The sequence below is a fragment of the Ammodytes marinus genome (assembly GCF_949987685.1).
Source record: "Ammodytes marinus genome assembly, chromosome: 21".
Classification (NCBI taxonomy): domain Eukaryota; kingdom Metazoa; phylum Chordata; class Actinopteri; order Uranoscopiformes; family Ammodytidae; genus Ammodytes; species Ammodytes marinus.
In genome coordinates, this window is record NC_137225.1 from 553,413 (window position 1) to 575,302 (window position 21,890).

Sequence of the window (21,890 nt, forward strand, 5' to 3'; positions counted from 1 at the left end):
ACTTATCTATTCTAGCCTAAATGTCCCTTGATTTCTTTATGTCCCATTATTTTTTCTCATTGTAATGCTCCTATCACACCCATTCTCTACACCCTTGTAATTCAGTGTATTTCTTCTAAAATATCATAATTTCCAATTCAGTGCAAATAGTCCACAATGTAGATGCCCCCACCCCTAGAACAGCATACTAAAACATAATTGGAACTCCCTTTTTTATTTAAAACCCAAACCATAAAACAACATAGGCTAGGCCTATGTAAAACAAATTATTATTAAGGCTAAATTAAACTGGTTGTTGTAGGCCTACATGTTTTGGGAGTCGTTCATAGGTCTAAATGTTTTGGGAGTCTTTCATCCACGGCTTATATCAGACTGTGTGGAATGGACACACTATACGGTATGTGCCGGTGGTCGGTGGTTGCCATGGCGCTGCTGCAGCCGAGGCTTCAGTCGCCCTTCGTAGCGAAAATGAAAGAGAAAAGGAATGACTGGCGGCTGCCACTAACGTTCATAGAGGTTTTGGTGGGGGCGCAGGGTTATAAGTAGGACTTTTGCAAATGACAAGCTTTCTTTTCTGTTCTTTTTCCGCATAGTCCCAGAGTCACACCACGGAAGACGCTACCAGTGAAGGTCGCGCAGCTGAGCTAGGAAGTGCTAGGTTCCGGTTTCTGCTTCAGAATAAAAGTAAAAATGTACTCGACGTTTAGCCGTTTTTCCAGTTAAATGATTTTATTGTGAAGTTACATTGTAGGACATGTTCCATTTGAATTAACAGTAACTTAACTGCGAGCCATATGTATGGTTCGTGGTGTTTCAGTTGTTCTAGCATTTGTCGCAACAGCATGTGAAAAAACCACAACGTTTGCTCGGCCATAAAGAGCATTAATCACGTGATAAAAAAATGAACGCCGTTAAAATGGGTTTGCGTTAACCCAGTTAACAACGCGTTAAACTGACAGCACTAAAAATATCACAACTAGAATTTGCCCACTCAGATGCTACTGTCATTCCCCAGAGTTTGGTTGCATCTTTCCTTAAATTGGCAGACAAAATGTTTCTGTAGACTTCCGAGTGAAGGTTCCTATTGCCATCATGTGTTACATCATCAATGAAGATTAATGAGCCCGTCCCAGAAGAAGCCTAAGCTATGACATTGCCTCCACCGTGTTTCACAGATGAGCTTGTATGTTTGGGATCATGAGCAGATCCTTTCTTTCTCCAAACTTTAGCCTTTCCATCACTTTGGTAAAGGTTCATCTTGACAACAACACAGTAACACATGATTGCAGCAGAACAATTAACTCAGAAGTCTACAGAAACATTTTCTCTTCCAATTTAAAGAAAGATGCAACCAATCTGATTGGAAGATCCTCCATCATGTAGCAAGAGGATGCATTTTACCTGCTAAAGAGACTACTACTGAAGGGAGTAAGCCCCCAAAACAAACAGCAACTGAAAGAAGCTGCGGTGAAAGCCTGGAAAAGCATCACAAATGAAGAATGCAAAAGTTTGGTGATGTCAAAGGGTCACAGGCTTGATTTGGTTATTGCAAGCAAAGGATTTGCAACAAAATATTACGTTTTATTCACTTTAATTTATTTTAGGTCCATCTGTTCCAATACTTTTGCTCACCTAAAAATGTGGTGTTCATTTACAAATAATACTATCTTCTAAGTTTTGTATCAGATCTAGATGTTAATACCTGGAAATGAAAGCTGAAATGTTGATCCATTGTCTCATATTCATCTTTTGCTGTCAAACCCACATGTTTCCAGTCTACAGCAAAAATAAAGGAATTGGCCTCACCGTTCCAATACTTTTGGAGGGGACTGTATTTCTAGCAACGCAACATGACAAAGCTAGACGACAAAACGACCCATTGCCGAATTACAATGATATACAACCACGCATCCACTAGGGGTGGACTGGGACACAAATTCGGCCCTGGCTGAAGCACTGAAGCAACTCAGTCCCTGAATAAAATCATTAAACTTTCAAATGAACCACCATAGCACCATCTTAGAATAAAATGGAAAGGAATATGCTCATGTAGCCTATTTTAGTTAAACGCGACACACAAATGCAGATTATTACTCGATCAGGCTCACTATGCTTTGACTATACTAAAATAATCCCCTTTAGCTGACATTAAGTTAATTTATATTATTAATTCAATAAGCACAAGCACTCACTCAATCAAGCAAGACTGCAGAAGTCGGCACAAAAAGCAGGCCCTCTTACGGGCAGGTTTAATAGGCTAATAATATTAATGATGATGATAATAATGCATCTCTCTCGATCACGTGCACGCCATCATGCACTGCACGCATGCACTGCATTCAGATGCTACTGTCATCCCCCAGAGCTAACACCCGCTGTTCTGGTTGCTGCTACTGCAGTATAGCGCAAATAACAACAATAAAGCAAACCCAGAGCTAAGATAACAGAGGCTAAAGTGTAGCTATGCTCAAAAGACTGCTGAATGCGAATAGCCACGTCTCCAGCTCTCTTGAGCCGCCAGTCCGCTTTGTATGATATTGAGTTCAGTAGTGTGATGGGGAAGAAGGATCCTTTCGTGAAGTTGTGAAAACTTAAAAAGAAACTGTTCATTCATGTGAGCTAGCTTGTCAAGCTCTGATGATCCTTGTGTGTCGTTTGCAGGTCTATGTGTCAAAACATTTCAGCTCTGAAACTGCGCGGCTGATGCCAAGGAAGTAGCAGTCCGTTGCTTCCGCATGATGTCACATCCTGGAGCTAAGGTGCTGGGAAGTGTAGTCACTGACACAACACTCGTAAACATAGCTAGAGCTATCAACTGTCAACAATTAGCTCCTGTAAATAAAATAATAACAAACAGGTGGTTGTAACAGTGCAGATTAGTGACATTTTGGGACTTGGCCCATGGACTAATATGACAAATGTAATTTCATGGCTTCAACCAGCCTATCACTTTGCATAATGCAGACAGTTCTGGACTCCTTTCCCCTTCAGTGTGTATGTGTGTGTGTGAACTGTTGGCGATCTATCACTGTATTTGGTCTCCAAGTCACTCACTCACCCACTCACTCACTCAGAGACATTCACACTCGTAGGGCCGGAATTACTTTGCGGTCCTGCCAAAAATAGTGGTGGTTGTACCTTGACTGTGGGCTTCAAAGCTCAGCTTAAAGCCACTAGCCTCATTAGTGGCATCAGATGTAAAGTGAACAAAGAGATGGTTGTCAGTAGACTGGAGGATGGACGGAAGACTGGATCCACAGAGACGTTGCCCCAGTAGTGGAGATGAAACATCTGGACCATTCCTGAGCTGTGGAGACAACAAACAACACATCAAAGGAACAGCAACAACTCTCTCCCTAAAACAAATAAACAAGATGTGTTGATGTACTAAGTAAAAGCGACTGGATATCATATTTCAGTCCAAGAGCCATGTATTCACTCTACTGACTGGCAGGGAGTTCTTGGGCACATATCTTAAGTCAAATGTTGGAAAATGTATGTGAAACTAGATGGAAAGGGAAATCAGCGAACCACTGTAAGTAGCAGAGAATTGGTGTTGCATGCCTTTCTTTGTCTGACATACATTATATACTGTATGTCTCTCTTCAATCTTTCAAATGTCTACTTCTCTAAAATAATTGTGTTATTTTCCCCAAACAGACATAAATAATAAATAGTTATCTAAGTTGGAGATATTGAAATGATGGCTTTCTTGTTTTTTGTATCTATTCCCCTCCTACGGATACAGTATCAGTGTACTGAAGAAAGCTGATTGTAACCCTTATTTTTACATGAACGGAAACTCACATTTTGGTCTGAACAAACATTTTCCCTGGTAGTTTGACTAAAATTCAGACATTAAGGCCTTTTCAGACCTCTAGGTCAGTTTATTTGGTTCATATGTGTGTGTAGTGGATAATAGCAATTGCAGTGGTAGACAGTCCTAAATGTTAGGGGTCACTGCAGGAGACCAAAACAACCTTTTAATAGATATACGTCGACGGGTGTTGTTGGGACCCGTGACGATGAGACCATCTGCCTATTTTAAGAGTATTAGCATACCAAGGTTCTGATATAAGCGAGCGGAAGCGTGTACTAACAGCCTTGGGGGAGAGCCCCTCTTGCTCACTGCCGTTACCATGCATCTCAAATCCTCTGTATTGTCCTGACTGGAATCTCTGAAATAAACTTGGAACACTGATGAATTGTCCAGCCTCTTCGAGTCTTTGTTAGCCATGGGGAAATTTGGCTAGTACACCACATGATGGCGTCACTGTTAAGGATAAAATGACAATGGAGCATGAGGAACTGTATGGCTGTTCCAAGACTGTTCCAGTTGTTATACAAAAAAAGAACCGTGTGCAGTTTTTATTGACTGAGACTTTGGAAAGAAATGGCTGGACTGCAATCATGCTGGTACGTCGCTATGTGCTTCATGTAAGCTCTAAAAATGAAGAAAAAGACAAAGAAAAAGCGTAGACCGTGGGCTGTTCCTGGACTGTATGACTGCAGTTTCTGAAAACAGATGCCACAAGACTAGAAACCAACAGCATCATGCCTATTCTGGCTGTTTGTGTTTCTGCAATACACCCGCCAGTAACAAAGCTGTCATCGGGGATCTGAGGAGGGAACCGCAAGCTGCAGAGGGGTTCCCTGGCTGTCTTGGCCCACTGCCATCTAAATATAGACTATTGGCCTTTCATTCCAAGGGTGAAAAGGAGGGCCTTGCTACCATGCGTGCCAGGAAAGGGATTTCGTCACTGCTGGTGAGAAGCTGCTAAGGTCCAAGATTGAGTGCTATGTTCGCTACAACCCTGCGGTCTGCCTGATGTCACGGTGGGACCCTGGCTGTGACGTCAGTGGTGGGCTGTCAGCCGGACTGTGTCGTCTTACACTGGACAATGCAAGCAGTCTCTCCTCAACGTAGCGTGATTTGTTGTGCACTGTATTGGAGTGATGGTTTGACCTCAGGAGGAAGGGAATTGTTATGGTGTCATGACTAACTGCCTCAATTTCATTTATCATTTGGGATTTAGTGCATTTGTATTGTTGGTCTTATAGAAATGTAGTGTACTGCAGTAATGCCTTTAACTGCATTGTATTCTACATAACCTGTAAAAAGTGTTTCAGTGTTTAATGAGTTTGGGTCATTTAACTGTGTATGTTTCCACCTCGTTTTGGTAAAATAAGTTTCTTTTAAAGGAGGGACAAGTAGTGGATAATAGCAATTGCAGTGGTAGACAGTCCTAAATGTTAGGGGTCACTGCAGGAGACCAAAACAACCTTTTTTTTTCTTTTTTTTTTTTATTGGGTTTTTAATTTTTTTTAACAACAAACACACAAAGAACAGGTGTCTCCGGGTATGAAAAAGATCAAAATGCGTCATACAAAACATAATAGGATACAGATACAGTATGTACAAATACACATGAAAGAAAAAAAAATAATAAAAAATAAATATAAATAAAAATAATAATAAAAAAATAATAAAAAGAGTAGCGACTTAAAAAAAGTTAGGGGGGAGGGGGGGTTAGTCCTGGTAATGAATTAAAATAAGCTATAAAAGAATCCCATTTTTTGCCAAATTTATTAGTGCTGCCTTTCACTGTTAATTTAATTTTTTCTAATTAAAAAAAAAATATTACATCTTTGAGCCAGATTGGAATAGAAGGGGGGTTAGGGGATTTCCACATAAGTAAAGTACGGCGTCTTGCCAGAAGGGAAGTGAAGGCTAATGTTTCTGATTGTAAGGCTGTAATATGGGGTTGTTTAGAAGGGGTTCCGAATATTGCAATGAGGGGGTCTGTTTTTATTTGGGTTCCTAGAACTTTTGTCATGATTATAAAAAAGTCATTCCAGAATCTCTAGTCTAGGACAAAAAAAAAAAACATATGACTCGAGTTACATGAGGAGGCATGGCATCGGTCACATTGGTCCACAACATTTGGGTAAATTTCAGATGAACGTATACTATGCACAGCCTTATCCCACCATTGATCTGTCAGATTTAACCCAAGTTCACTCTCCCAAGCACTTTTGCTTTTGACAGCCGAATTGTTTCCCAGAGCCGTGAGTTTGTCATAAATCTTAGAAATTAGTGATTTCTGTTGGGGTTTTAAGATCAAAAGGTCTTCCCATGGCTGGTTAATAGAGAGGGAAGGATAAGATGAAAAAAGAGAGGAGGCACAATGCCTAATTTGAAAGTACATAAATAAATGGGGTCAATTAAAATCTTTAGACAAGTCTGAAAAAGTAGCAAATTGCCGTCTTTATTAGGGCTGTCGCGATAACCGCACAGATGAAATACTGCAATATTTTCAAGCCAATCGCAGAGCATGGGCGGTCACTGCAAAAACCGCACGTGACGTCCATGGACCTGTTATAAAAGGTGACGTCCCCTCACCTGCAAATTACCTGCAGATGAAGAGAATGGGAAATGCCCTAGTATCCAAACCAGGTGTTACTTCGCCACTTTGGGAGCATTTCGGCTTCCAGCCGAATGAAAAAGGAGAACCTGCCAATTTGGACGAAGTCATATGCAAACTATGTGCAAAAAAGATCAAAAAGATGGTGCCGTTTAACACGGTGGAGAAGCCGGCATTCAAGGCCATGCTGCAAACATTTGATAAGCAATACGAGGTGCCCGGCAAAACTTACTTCTCGGAAACTGCAGTCCCTAAGATGTACAACGCAGTCAGGGCATCCGTTCTAAGTGAGCTACAAGATGTAGACTACTTTGCCGCCACCACTGACATGTGGTCAAGCGTCAATATGACTCCGTACATGAGTCTAACTGTGCATTTCCTGACCCCGGACTGGACTCTAAAATCACGTTGCCTCGAAACTGTGTTTATGCCCCAGAACCACACAGCTGACAATATAGCCGAGGCTCTCCGCAGCGCTTTTCAGGAGTGGTCCCTGGATGAGAAGAAGCTGGCGTGTCTAACGACAGACAACGGGGCCAACATCGTTGCAGCAGTCAATCAATTGAGATGGCCGTGGTTGAACTGTTTCGGACATAATTTACACCTGGCAGTTACCAACGCCATGGCGAGCGTGAAGGATCGCACAGGTAGAGCAATGGGCCAGTGTCACACCTTGGTTGGAGCTGTCTCCCATAGCTGGCTGAAGAGGCGAGATCTGGCAAAAGCGCAAGCGGAGCTCCAAATCCCACAGCACGGGCTAATAATGGTAATAATTTAATTATACTATAATTTAATTGAATATTGTTCTTGCTTAATAAGAAAATGCCATTCAGCCTTCATTATACCAAAATTTTATGACATAAGTTTCAGCGTTTTAGCCTTACAATATTCTCCAAATATGATATTCAATAAAATGTTGGCTTGCTGGAATTATTTAAAAAAAAAAAAATTTCATTTACTACAAATACCTTGAAACTAATTATCATTAAAAATGTAGCTTTAAATGTATTGATACATGTGATTTGCATATTTACAGGACTGCGCTACGAGATGGGGGACGAAACAGAAAATGGTGGCGAGAGTCTTAGAACAAATCCCGGCTATTAAAAGAGTTCTGGATGACCGGCGGCATCAGCATCTTATTCCAACCTGGCAGGACATTGCAGTCCTAGAGTCGGTGAACGCCGCCTTAAAGCCCGCAGCTGACTTTACCGACCTGCTGTCCGGCGAGCACTATGTTACGGTGTCATCCGTTAAACCGGTACTGAACCTCCTGATCGAAGACGTTTTGAGACCATCAGACGAGGACACCACGCTGACATCGGACATCAAACAAAAGATGTGCACTGTGCTCGAGGAGAAGTACAGACGAGCTCCCCTACAAAAACTCTTGGCTAAGGCCTGCTTATTGGACCCTCGGTATAGGGCCAATCATTTTAACAATGACATAGAGGAGGAAACAAAATGCGCACTTATTGACGAGGCGTTAGCTATGGAAGACAGAGAGAGCGGTGCCAGTGTGTCAGCTGTGCGCTCGGCGCAGGCGGCAGTGCCACCACCAGCAGCAAGAAAGAAAACCCTTGGAGACCTGCTGAAGTCAGAGATCAACCCCCGCAAATATACCCACGAGAGTCCGGGCCGATACCGAACTGACACGCTACCTCCAGGAGGATCCTATAGACTCAAACGCTGACCCACTCGCCTGGTGGCGCGATAACCAGGCTAGATTCCCTCTGCTCTCCAAAGTTGCCCGCAAGTACATGTGTATATGTGCAACAAGCGCACCATCAGAGAGAGTTTTCAGTGCCGCTGGAAACATCGTTACTCCTATCCGCTCCTCTCTTAAACCACATAAGGTTAACATGCTGGTTTTCCTTGTGCGCAACAAGGAAATAACCCAGGTATAGACTAAAGTCTTACATTGTTTATTTAGGCTCAAGCAGATTAATTTCTTTTTCATGTTGAATTATATCCAGTGCCTGTTTTTTTTATTTCGTTAGAAAAATATACGGGTACTTTTTCATTTCATGTTTTATTATTTGCACTTTAAGATTTAGCCTAAACAATCTGCTTCTTTTTTTTCTCCAGTAAATGACAATATATAGCATCATATTGCGCACCATTGCCACCTTCTGTTCCATATTTAATAAATGTTCAAGTGTTGAAAAACCAAACATCTTTCTTTCTCTCTTTTTTTAAGATGCATATAAGACAAGTTTGAGAGGAAACACTGCATTACGGTTAAAAATGAAAACATTTGAAGACCAGATCTTGTTTTTAAAAGGAAATGAATTGTATTTATTAAAATAATACAAAAAAATAAAAACTCATTGAATAAAACACTTTTCTTCATTGCAAATGAACAGTAGTGCAAATAGACCGAACTCTGATGTGTTTACCACAGACTTTATTCCTCTGCCCCGCTGTGATCGCTCTCGCTGTCATCTCTCTATGCTCTGGTTCGGTCGTGGGTCATCCTGGCTGCTCTCCTCGGCATCTGAGACGCAGCATTTATTTAATGCTCATAGTTATTCACATAGCCTAGTGCTGAAACGAAAGCTATCAACGCCGTGGTTTAAGGCTGAAATGATAACCGGGGCGCGTTACAGTTGTCGTTTGGAAGGCTTCCGCGATCTCCACTAGTTTCAGTTTACAGCCAATAAAGTTACATCACAACGACCGCATGGACAGCGTTTAAATAAAGCCTCTTAGTCTTATTATCATTAGGGATTTGATGCAAATGATGACATCTAAACATTACGGCGGCTGTGGTGTGCATAAAAGGAAAAGCGCAGTTGGCAATCTGATCTCTCCTTACTGCCACAGTAAAAGGGGGTGGAGCAATTATATCGCATACCGCACGGTTTAGCCACCCTGACTCACCGCACGGGATATTCCTTCATCGCGACAGCCCTAGTCTTTATAAAGGTCTCTGAAAACTTTAATGCCTCGATTTTGCCATAAGATGTAGGAGGTATTCCCAACAGATGGGGGAAATAGATGGTTGTTCACTATGGGCATCAGAGTGGATGCAGAAGAATAAAATGGCACCTAAATTGGAACCAAACCCTCAGTGTAGATAGCACAATAGGATTCTTAGTGAAACTAGAAAGGTTAGTGGGCAATGAAGATGTGAGTAAAGCCGGTAGTGCAGAGGAGAAACACGACTGGGTCTCAAGCTTACACCATAATAGTTCGGGAGATTGAAGCCAATAAGTTAATTTATGTATTTGTGCTGACCAATAATATAGAAGAAAATTTGGTAAGGCGAGACCACCGTCAGATGTAAATTTTTGCAGTAGTGACTTTCTTACCCTGGGAGTCTTACCTCCCCACAAGAAGGACGTAATAGTACCATCCAATGACTTAAAAAACTTTTTAGGCAAAAATAAAGGAGTACATTGAAAAAGAAAAAGAAATCTTGGCAAGACATTAATTTTTACCACATTAATCCTACCTATTAATGACAGAGGAAGAGCATTCCACCTATTGAAATCTAGTCCAAGCTGGGTAACCAAAGGAACATAATTGGCAGAATAGAGAGAGGGCAAGGTGCGGGTCACATTAATCCCTAAATATTTAAACCCTGAGGGGCTGAGTTTAAAAGGAATATCGGACTGTTTGAGTTGTAAAGCTAGGGTGTTTATAGGATAGCATTCACTTTTAAGTAGATTAACTTTATAGCCTGAGAAAGAACCAAATCTCTCCAGCAATGATAAAATTGGCGGAATAGTAGTCAGGGGGTCCGATATATACAAAAGAAGGTCGTCAGCATAAAGAGACGATTTTAAGTCAATGCCAGAACGAGGAATGCCGCGAAAGTGGAGGAGAGATCTTAAAGTAATTGAGAGGGGTTCTATGGCCAAAGCGAAGAGTAGGGGGGAGAGGGGACAGCCCTGTCTAGTACCAGGTGACAATGTAAAATATTTAGACCGGGAATTATTTGTGTGGACACTAGCTTGAGGGTTGGTATACAGAAGCCGAATCCAATAAATAAACCTGTTCCCTAGGCCAAACTGTTGTAGAACTTCAAAAAGATAATGCCATTTTACCCGATCAAATGCTTTCTCAGCATCGAGCGAAATAACAACTTCGGGCGTTGAGGCGGAATGACCAGAGAAAATTACATTTAAAAGTGTTCGGACGTTGAAAAACAGCTGACGCCCTTTGATGAAGCCATTCTGTTCTTCTGATATGATGACAGGAACAATCTTTTTAAGACGAGTTGCTAAGGTTTTAGCTAAAATCTTAACATCAACATTAAGAAGTGACAGAGGCCTGTACGAGGTACAATAAGTAGGGTATTTTCCTTTCTTCAAAAGAAGGGATATGGACGCTTGGGTTAGAGTGGGGGGCAATGAACCACATTCTAGGGACTCGTTAAAAACAGAGTTGAGGAGAGGGGCCAGCTTATTAATACATTTATACAAAAACTCAACTGGGAATCCATCGGGGCTGGGTGATTTATTGTTTTGCATGGCTTTGATAGAGGATTTAATTTCTTCCAAATTTAAAGGTATCAAGCTCATTAGCAGTACAGGTGAAACTCGAAAAATTAGAATATCGTGCAAAAGTTCATTTATTTCAGTAATTCAACTTTAAAGGTGAAAATAATATCTTATACAGACTCTTTACATGCAAAATGAGATATGTGAAGCCTTTATTTGTTATAATTGTGATTATTATGTCTTACAGATTATAAAAACCCCAAATTCAAAATCTCAGAAAATTAGAATATTACATAAAATCAATAAAAAAAAGGTTTTTAAATACAGAAATGTCGGCCCTCTAGAAAGTATAATCATGCATATCTACTAAGTACTTGGTTTGGGCCCCTTTTGCATGAATTCTTGCCTCAATGCGGCGTGGCATGGATGCTATCAGTCTGTGGCACTGCTGAGTTGTTATGGAAGACCAGGTTGCTTTGATAGTGGCCTTCAGCTCCTCTGTATTGTTGGGTCTGGTGTGTATCATCTTCCTCTTGACAATAGTCCATAGTTTCTCTATGGAGTTCAGGTCAGGAGAGTTGTCTGGCCATTCAGGCACAGTAATACCATGGTCAGTCAACCAGTTACCAGTGGTTTATGATACTGTGGGCAGGTGCCAAGTCTAGCTGAAAATGGAAATTGTCATCACCATAAAGCTTGTCAACATACAGAAGCATGAAGTGCTCTAAAATATTCTGGTAGATGGCTGTGGTGACTTTGGACTTGATAACACAGTGGACCAACAGCAGCAGATGACATGATACCTCAAATCATCACTGATCCAAATTAAATGTTGCGTTTCATTTGGAAATCAAGGTCCCACAGTCTAGAGGAAGAGCGGAGGGGCACAAAATCCAAGTTGCTTGAAGACAACTGTCAAGTTTCAACAGTCAGTGATGATTTGAGGCACCATGTCATCTGATGGTGTTGGTCCACTGTGTTATCAAGTCCAAAGTCACCACAGCCATCCATCAGGAGATTTTAGTGCACTTCGTGCTTCCGTCTGTTGACAAGCTTTATGGAGATGCTGAATTACTTTTCCCAGCAAGACTTGACACCTGTCCATAGTGCCAAAACCACAAGTAACTGGTTGACTGACCATGGTATTACTGTGTTGATTGGCCAGACAACTATCCTGACCTGAACCCAATAGAGAAACTATGGAGTATTGTCAAGAGGCAGATGAGACACACCAGACCCAACAATACAGACGAGCTGAAGGCCACTATCAAAGCAACCTGGGCTTCCATAACAACTCAGCAGTGCCACAGACTGATGGCATCCATGCCACGCCGCATTTAGGCAAATATTTGTGTAAAAGGGGCCCAAACCAAGTACTTAGTACATATGCATGACTATACTTTCTAGAGGGCCGACATTTCTGTATTTAAAATCTTTTTTTTATTGATTTTATGTAATATTCTAATTTTCTGAGATTTTGAATTTGGGGTTTTCATAAGCTGTAAGCCATAATAATCACAATTATAACAAATAAAGGCTTGAAATATCTCACTTTGAATGTAATGAGTCTATATAATATATTAGTTTCACCATTTAGGTTGAATTACTGAAATAAATGAACTTTTGCACGATATTCTAATTTTTCGAGTTTCACCTGTAGTGGGATCAACTTTGGGGATATCAAGATTCTGGAGGAAAGAAGTCATTTCTGTTGTGTCTGATGATGATTCTGATTCATGAAGGGAGAAATAGAAATCCCTAAAGATGTCATTTATAGAAGTTGGATCAGAGACAAGTGCGCCAGAGGAATCTTTATTTTGTGGAATTAAATCGAGAAGTAGTTTGACGTTTCAATTGATGAGCCAGGAGCCTACTCGGCTTATCACCATGTTCATAATAAGTAGCACGAGAACGTACTAAAAGTCGCTCAGCGTCGCTTGTTGTAAGGAGGTCCAACTCTACCTGCAGATCATATCTCTGTTTCGCTAAACTCTGGGATGGGTTAATAGCATTTTGTCCATCAATATCCCGGATTTTAATTAGGAGTTGATTTAGCTTAGCCTTACGGGTTTTATTGCGATGAGCTGAGTAAGAAATAATTAGACCACGCAAATAGGCTTTGAGCGACTCCCATAATAATGAGTGAGAGACAGAGTTGTCTCTGTTAATAGTTATAAAGTCATCAATTGAGGACAATATAAAGGTGTTGAATGCATCATCAGACAGAAGCAGAGTGTTAAACCTCCAGGGTGAGGAGAAACGAGGCTGGCCCGAAAGCTGTATATTGAGACTAAGAGGAGCATGATCAGATATAACAATTGGATGATACTCAGAGGAGGTCACTTTGGAGACCAGGGAACCATCAACAAAAAAATAATCAATGCGGGAATAGGATTGATGGATTTGGGAGAAAAAAAGAATATGCTTTAGTTTGGGGATTATGAAATCTCCAAGGGTCTACAAACCCATTTTGGAGCATAAAATCAGAAATTGATTTAGACATGGAAGATTGGTTGAGAGTACGGGATTAGAGCGGTCCAGTGTTGGATTCATAACACCCCAGCAAGAATTAAAAGATGGGTGTCTAGGAGAGGCAGGGTAGCAAATAATCTATTTGTAAAATCTGGGTTATCAAAATTTGGAGCATAATTTACTAATAAAACCGGATTCTGGTATAGAAGGCCTGCGACAATCATATATCTCCAATTCTTATCAGCTATGATCTTAGAAGCGGTAAAATGTACCCTTTTATTAACCAAAATAGCTACCCCTCTAGATTTCGAGTCAAAAGTCGAGTGAAAGATATCACTGACCCATGGACTCTTAAGTCTAACTTGATCCCTATCACGTAAATGCGTTTCCTGTAAGAATATTATGTCGGCATTCAATCTCTTCAAATGTGAAAGTACTTTCGATCGTTTAATGGGGCTGTTCAGACCTCTCACATTCCAGCTTAAAAATCTAGTTGTGGATCCATTATCTGAGTCTGGGCAAATTGTATTAATCATCTAAAGGTTGCATTTTATCAGGGATGGAGAAGGTAGATGAAAAGAGGAGTTCCCCCAGGGCAAAAAAAACAAAAACATAAGTAATCACACAGAGACATAACACTAGAAACAACCACAACCCACCCAAACCCACCCCCCTCCCGCACATCAATTGACCCCATCCCCAAACGATGGGAGTCACAGTGCAGACTCCGACAGGAGCCATCTTCAAAATGAAGCTTTCGACTTATAAGCTAGAACTAACAAATAGAACTCTGCAGAGCATTAACTCTAAACATTGAATATTAAATATAAGGCACTTTAAATAACTATGGTGCATTGGCACAGCAGAACTGAAAATTTGATTGTACAAAAATAAAATAACAAATAAAAATATGCATGTTCCCACAAACGATACATCTGGGAAACGTGTATGCATGCATTTACACACACCCACTAGTTTCTGTAATGGAAAAGAACACAACAAAAATAACAAGGCTAGTGGCATGTGATCCACACCCCTAGGGAGAACATATTGGGACACAAGCTTCAGTAGACTATTTTTACCAACTCCAATCAGATCCAGTTAAATATATAAACAAAAAAACATAAAGTACAGCTACAAAAGTCACCAAATGTACTTAATTGTCCATAAGTGGAGTTGGACAAATATCAAAGTCATCCAATATAAACAAAAATATTGTACAAAAATTAAATAAAATTAAATAATAAATTAAAATATGTTCTCACAGACTATACATCTAGGAAACGTTTATACATGCATTTACACACACTCACCATGTGATTTATATTTTTTTAGGGAGAACATATTGGCACACAAACCTAGGTAGGCTATTGTTACCAACTTCAATCAGATCTAGGTAAAAATATTTAAACAGTACAGCTACAAAGGTCACCAAACGTACTTAATTGTCCACGAGTGGATAAAATATCAAAGTCGTCCAATATAAACAAAAATATTAGGTGACAGCTGGAGGCTTAAAATAGTTATAAGGAAAAAGTCATTTTACAACTCACCAGAACTGGAAAACGAGGACCAGAGCAAAGGACAGCACGATACGCGACTCTATTTATTCAGTGTTTTAATAAATGTCTTAGCCTCCTCTGGGGAAGTGAAGTCACGCTGTACACCTGCATAGGTGATGCGAAGCCGTGCAGGAAAGAGGATGCCAAACCTGACTCCATCGATGTCTCGTAGGAGGTGCCGAACCTCGGTGAAGGCTGCGCGAGCCCGGGCCGTCTTGTGGGTGTAGTCCGGGAACACGGAGATGGACATGTTGCGCAGAGTAATCCGTTGTAACTCTCTCGCCTTTCTGAGGATCTCGTTGCAGTCAGTATAGTAGTGCAGCTTTACGAAAATGGCGCGGGGGCGGTTGCCCGGTGCGGGCTTTGGCGCCAGAGCACGGTGCGATCTATCGATCAGCGGCTCCTTCCCGAGTGAGAAAGCCTCCATCAATAGCTTGGAAACGTTAGCCGCTGATGCTGAGTTAGGGTCGTCCTGCGGGATACCGATGATACGGATGTTCTGGCGGCGCGATCGGGACTCCAAATCATCACACTTATCCTCCATTTTAGCCGCCTCCTGTGTCAAGTGTTCCACTTTAGCCCGGAGGGCCAAGATGTCATCAGTGCAGGTAGAGAGGGACAGTTCAACTTCAGCTACGGTGCTCTTCAAGCTAGCAACGTCCTGCCGGACAGCGGTCAGACTGGAGGAAAGCTCCGTTTTAAAGGCTAGCAGCTCGGTCTTAATTGAACTGAGGGTCTCAGCCAAGGCTTCCCGGAGCTCGGCTTTAAACATTGCCGCGACATCAAGACGAAGAGCCGACAAAAGCTCATCTTTGAGCGAGGCTACATCCATACTATCCGGGGGTAGACTCCGCGGGGGAGGAGACTCAGGAGAGTTGGGGGACCGAGGCCGCGCAACAGGCCGCAGGTGAGGCGTAATGCTGTTTTTCCCTTTTTTCGCCTTGGGCGACATGAAAGTAGTACAAAATACCAAATGTGTTAAATAAAAGTTCACTAAAACTGCTGGACCGTAGTGGGGGTGATAAAAGTGCCTTGAAATTGAAAAAAAATTAAATCTGCAGGAGCTCAAGACGACGCGACCTACATGTTGTTTCGCCAAGCCGGAAGTCCCAAAACAACCTTTTAATAGATATACGTTGATGGGTGTTGTTGGGACCCGTGATGATGAGACCATCTGCCTATTTTAAGAGTATTAGCATACCAAGGTTCTGATATAAGCGAGCAGAAGCGTGTACTAACAGCCTTGGGGGAGAGCCCCTCTTGCTCACTGCCGCTACCATGCACCTCAAATCCAGCACTGTTTGCTCACTGTCTCTGTGCTCACAATAATACATAACGAAGCGGCTGGTTTGACCAAGCAAAAACGAGAGACTGCTGGCTTGACCACAGTTTTTCCACAGCCCGATAGTTTGACCCACATTCTGGCGGCGGTTATCGCAGTCCAGCCTAAACCCCGCCCTACCACTAAGGGTAGGGTCGGCGGTGGAAACACCACCGAGATTCTTAAAAGTGAGCTGTCCCGCTCTGACCCGACCCGCTCTACTCCGTGGAAACGAGGCATTACTGCACCAGAGTTGTTTGCAGTGTGAACCAAAAATATATATTTTCAGGCAATAATTTCAATACAGTTTGCTTATGGCTGCTTTAAGACCAGCTCAAACAAACCAAACTAAATGGGCAATTGAAGCCGAGTTTGTGTCATTTAAACCACTCCAACCCACCAACAAATAACCATTTTACTAATTAGTGTGTTAGGGTTTCTACTGAGCAGTGTGGTTAGGTGAGGCCGGGCATGCATTCATTTGTTTCCACTGTCAAAAGTTGGGAAGGGTACCAAAAAGCGAGCCGAGCCACACCTTTTTATTTTTTTAGGGTGGAGCTACACACTGTAGTCTGTAGATTGGTCGTCAGAATCATTCCGTGTTAGAGATAAACTGCTGTGTGTAGCTATCTCGGCAAGCGTGAGGAGTCTTGTGTTTAGAGAAAAATGTCAGCAAGCAGTCCTTAGTTTATTGTGCAGCGTTTTTCATCTTCATAAGATTAATCAGCAGGCTACACTGTGTCCGACTTATATGATGTCATGATAATTACGTAGCTGCCGCAGCAAGTGCAGTTCTGAGAGTTTTTACTGACTGACAGTAGACGTCCAGCATTAACCCCCGCCAATCAAGTAAGGGTTCTGTCAGCAATGGAAACACAAGCCAGATCTTTGGTAACTGTGCTCTACCGAAACTGTGCCATACAAATCTGAACTGATGCTGCTCAGTGAAAACGAGGCATTAGTAATTTGTAGTGAAGTGATAATTGAACATGATGTAACTTTTTACTTGTGCATATATTGTGACATTTGTATTTCTTTTTGTCATAAGTAAAAGTAGGAAATGTTTAATGAAACAGAATAGAATGGAAGGCTCATCAGGTTAAAGTTGACCAGAGGAAGGGGGAGGACCATAGGGTCACAGGAAGTAATAGGGGGAAGGACCTTATATGGCCATACAGTAGCAAGGAGTAGAGGGAGGGGGCTACCGGGGTTCCCCCAAACAGCTGTGCCTTTTTCACTCCTCCTTCCCCCAAGTCTCATTGGTTTTCAGTTCACTATATAAGAGCCTGTTTTGAAGCAGGACAAGGCTTTTTTGGGCCGCTTTTTGTGTTACTCTCTGTTCCAGCAGAATCTATCTGTCTTCAACTATGGAGGCAGAAGAAAAACTTAGAAAAACTTTGTGAGTCCAAAATACTCCAAAGTACTTAGAGGCATAGTCTTTTAAAAACACATCTTTGAACCTCTTGACACTAAGAATGACTTGATCAAGGATTTTTAGAAATAGGAAAACGGACTGAGTTGCAGGGAAATAGACAGATATTTTTGCAAAAATGGTACCCTTATCCATCGGGAAATGCCTTTCTTTATTAGGCGCCAGTAAAGATATCTGTCTAACCCCTTGTACGGTATGAAGTTTTCGTAGCTCTTAAGATGATACTTACGCATGCAAGTGTTTGGGTATTTTTTCACGAGCTACAACAAATTTAGAAACGAGAACCAAGTCAAAATAACTCTATTGAATGAGTTATAGGCATACAACCTCTTTTCTTTTCCTTTAATGTCCATTTTATGTATTATACCTATACTCTCTTGTATTTTGTAAATAAAATCCCTTAAATGTTGTAAAGCCTCAGTTGTGAATTAGTTTATAACTGGAACAGAAGGACTTTAGGTATAGGGTTTTTTCTTCAAAGAGATGGTTTCGTCCCTGGGGAGGTAAGTTCAATTTGATTCTACACAACGGCACATTACTGATTTAAAACACACACAACCTCATACAACTAACCTCTCTGTAAAGGAGAGAATATGTTGAAACACCTAATCTTTAAAAATAAAAGAATAGGTTATAAATACCTTCCCAGATTAAACTAGATGTTTATATTCTGAAAATAGTATATCTGTTCTATTTTATTAGAAGGGTGGTTTACAAACTAAGTTAAATACAACTTATAAACAATAACTTGTGAATGATATCTTCCGTGAAAACAGGAGGAGGATTTTCTGATAACAATATTAGAAAGGGTTAATAGTTTAGAGGAGGTCGGCCTCATCCTAGGATGAGGGGGATCTGATAAAATAGGAACTTTAAACACGGTGTTATGTGTTGAATATTGTACTTTATTTAGACGTTAACTCAGGTGGTAAAGAGGGTAAATCCAGCGCTATTAAACAAAGAGGCCGGAGTTGGCGTCTCTTGCAGGAACTGTGGTGAGAGGAGAGTAGTCTTTATGAAGGAATAATAAACAATTAAAGCATTGTGCTACAAGTTGGTTAATACGGGTTTGTTAGGATATAACTAATAACCTGTTGATACTAACTTTTCATTTAGATCAGACTTTTATAGTCGGAATCGTAATAGTAGATATTCTGTAACTAAATTACTAAATGACTAACTGACTGCGATGAGTAAGGATAGATGTCTCCATGGGCCTACACGTGAGGAATTATATGGTTAACCATAGAATCCATAGGCCAACAAGCACATCTCAAACTTAACAATGCATTATTTGCATTGCAGATTGTTTGCTTGAATCAACACCTGTATTAATCAAAAACAAACAAAACAAAAATATTCAATGAATAATTAGTTTTTTAAATATTTAAAATGATTGCTTGGGAAGATATGGGTCCATAGTACCAGTAACTGTACTAATTGTAACACATTTAAAAATGGTAAGTGTATGCTTAGTTGCAAATCTAAACAGTTGCTGTTGTTATTCATAATATACAGATTTTCTACCTCCAGGTAGTCTCCTGAGTTGCATGCAGTTCCAAATCCTTGAATCTGGAAGGGGTTCTGGAACGCAACAGAAACTCTGAATCCAGATGTGACCATCACATGCCAGCTACAGTTCAGTCCAGGCAGGTAGTTCTGGGGGTAGCGGGGACTGCTCAGAACGCCTCTGTCCACATGCAGGAGACCACCACAACCTGAAAAGATATGTAATAAGAATAGAACTGCGTGTGTTAACAGTGAACTTAGTTTCTATTTTCCTTTTTCTAACATCGTGCCATTTTCCTTTATAGATAGGTCCCTGTCTGCTCAGCTTTAGCTGTATGTATTGTCTTGCAGAGCAGTATTCGTGTTCTGTTGCCTTATTTTGTACAATTATTAATAAATTGTGTAAATTATGTCTCACATCTGTCCTTCAATCAACATAACATCAATTGTTACTCCCTGGTCCACATTGGGATGTAACAGTATGTGTGATCTATGCGATGTCGGACTGAAATCGCAGAAGTCGTGCTGGAGTTGTGGCGCGCGCCCGTAATCTCAGTCGTTTAGTGTAAGGTGGTCATCCGACCCGATTTCAGCCAGTCTTCTTCCCGTCTTGAGGTTCCGACATTATCAAACATGTTTGATATTATCGTTAGTCTTAAAGCCACTATGAGTAACATTGCACGTTGGCGGCCCCTTTGGACAAAAGCGGTAGTATTTTTACGACGCCAGCTGTCGTGAAGCTGTTTTCTAGCTCGTGCCGGGCGTGCGAGATTCAAATTATCAGGAAGCAATATAGTGCATGTCCGTGTTACGTGTCCTCACAGAAAGCGAATGAACGAGAGACGGCAGTTAGTATGGATCACGATGAGGTAATGTGTTTATGTTGTTGTAAATAATGACTATTTCAGATGAATAATGGTCATCTGATGATGCTGGTGAGGCAAAGTAAACTTTGTTTTAGTAGGCTACTGCTCATTCATTTAGGAGTAAACACGTGAAATTGTGTATACATTGCTTGGCAACGCCCTCCCGCCCGCCTATCACTCTCCCTTTCAGCTTTTCTTCATTGCATTTTCTTTTTTTTATTTGATGGTTCAGCCCCGTTATCAGTCATTATGACGACAAAACTGTCTCAAACAAGGCTCCCGCTCCCCTTCCCTCACCCGGAGGGATAGGCTTCTCAAATCGCGTTGCTGCGCCACACTGAAATCTGCGACCAATACGGATATGTGACCATAGAGCATGCACGCGTGAACCGAAAATCGGACTGGGTGTGCGACCAGACCAAATGCAGTAATAAAAACTATATAAAAACGTCTTTCTTTGCACTGATGGTCTCGTTTGCTGTTAAAGGTAATTTATGATTATGAGAGGAAACATGAGGCTGTTTAAAAGATATTTAAGTGTTACTCGGAGCTGCTTCAAGGGGTTGGCTCAAGCGAAATTACATAAACACTGTCACACTCTCGCATGCACCAAGCACGACGCAGGAGGAGCGGCATTAGTCACGACCTGTGTCCGCCTGTGCAGGCACTTATTTCGGACACATTTTCCTTGAAGCCTCGGCGGGAGAACCAGGCTGACAGCCGCGCAACCTTAACACTTTACCGTCAAATACAGGGTTAGGAGTTAAAGTTATTGGGGGACGAGATCAGCAAATAAAGATGGTCAAATAACTAAAGGAAGTCCCCCACTCGGAATAATGAATGAACCTTTTTTTAATTAAATAATCACTATCGCGTTTGCGGAAATAATATTAATCTCAAAAGGAATCTAGTTGTAGTCTTGCAATATGAGACCCCCTGTCTTTTCAAAATCTCACTCTGTGACTGAAAACTAATTGTCTATTTGTCTTCAGGTGTGAGTTGATTGTCTTTAGATGTAAGAGGGTTTCAGTCTTCAGTCTTTTCAAAGTCCTCTAGTGCAAGCCCAGCATAAGTAGCAAGTGGAAGTCTTTAAGATAGTTAGGAAAGCTGTGTTGTTAGTTCTACTCCCAATACATTACAGTGTATTAACCAAACAATATCATTAGAACTTATAGCAACCTTGCGGTCAATAATATATGGTGTTTGAATTTTGTGTATGACCTCTGGAGTAGGAGGCATTAAAGCCTCGACCGGTAACACTGCTGTCTGAGGAGAAATGGATGAACATTGAGTCTCCAGTTGAGTGGAGAGAAGCTGGAGGATTCCGACCACACACACTGGCCAGCAAAGGGGATAGACTGGTCGCACCTATGAAAACAATTGCCAAGAAGGGAATTATAAGATTTACAGAAGAACAAACAGATCTACCACAACAGTAGGGTGATGTCAATAAAAATATATTACACTCAACAAAAATATAAACGCAACACTTTTGTTTTTGCTCCCATTTTTCATGAGATGGACTTAACGATCTAAAATTCATTCCAGATACACAATATTACCATTTCTCTCAAACATTGTTCACAAATCTGTCTAAATGTGTGATAGTGAGCACTTCTGCTTTGCTGAGATAATCCATCCCACCTCACAGGTGTGCCACATCAAGATGCTGATCTGACATCATGATCAGTGCACAGGTGTGCCTTAGACTGTCCACAATAAAAGGCCACTCTGAAATGTGCATTTTTTTTGCTTTATTGGGGGTCTGGGGACTCAGAACCAGTCAGTATCTGGTGTGACCACCATTTGCCTCATGCAGTGCAACACATCTTCTTCGCATAGAGTTTATCAGATT

General features: G+C 41.2%; 1 protein-coding gene across 1 annotated transcript in view; it reads right to left on the reverse strand.

Moving 5' to 3' along the window:
* cubn (cubilin (intrinsic factor-cobalamin receptor)) overlaps positions 1-21,890 on the reverse strand; it is a gene marked incomplete at both ends in the record, with an annotated part of 365,190 nt that overhangs the window by 121,864 nt on the left and 221,436 nt on the right. The window contains 3 exons of the mRNA XM_080049812.1: positions 3,139-3,307; positions 19,188-19,378; positions 21,257-21,403. Of these exons, the coding sequence (XP_079905938.1) occupies positions 3,139-3,307; positions 19,188-19,378; positions 21,257-21,403 (507 nt within the window). The remainder of the gene's footprint in view (positions 1-3,138; positions 3,308-19,187; positions 19,379-21,256; positions 21,404-21,890) is intronic.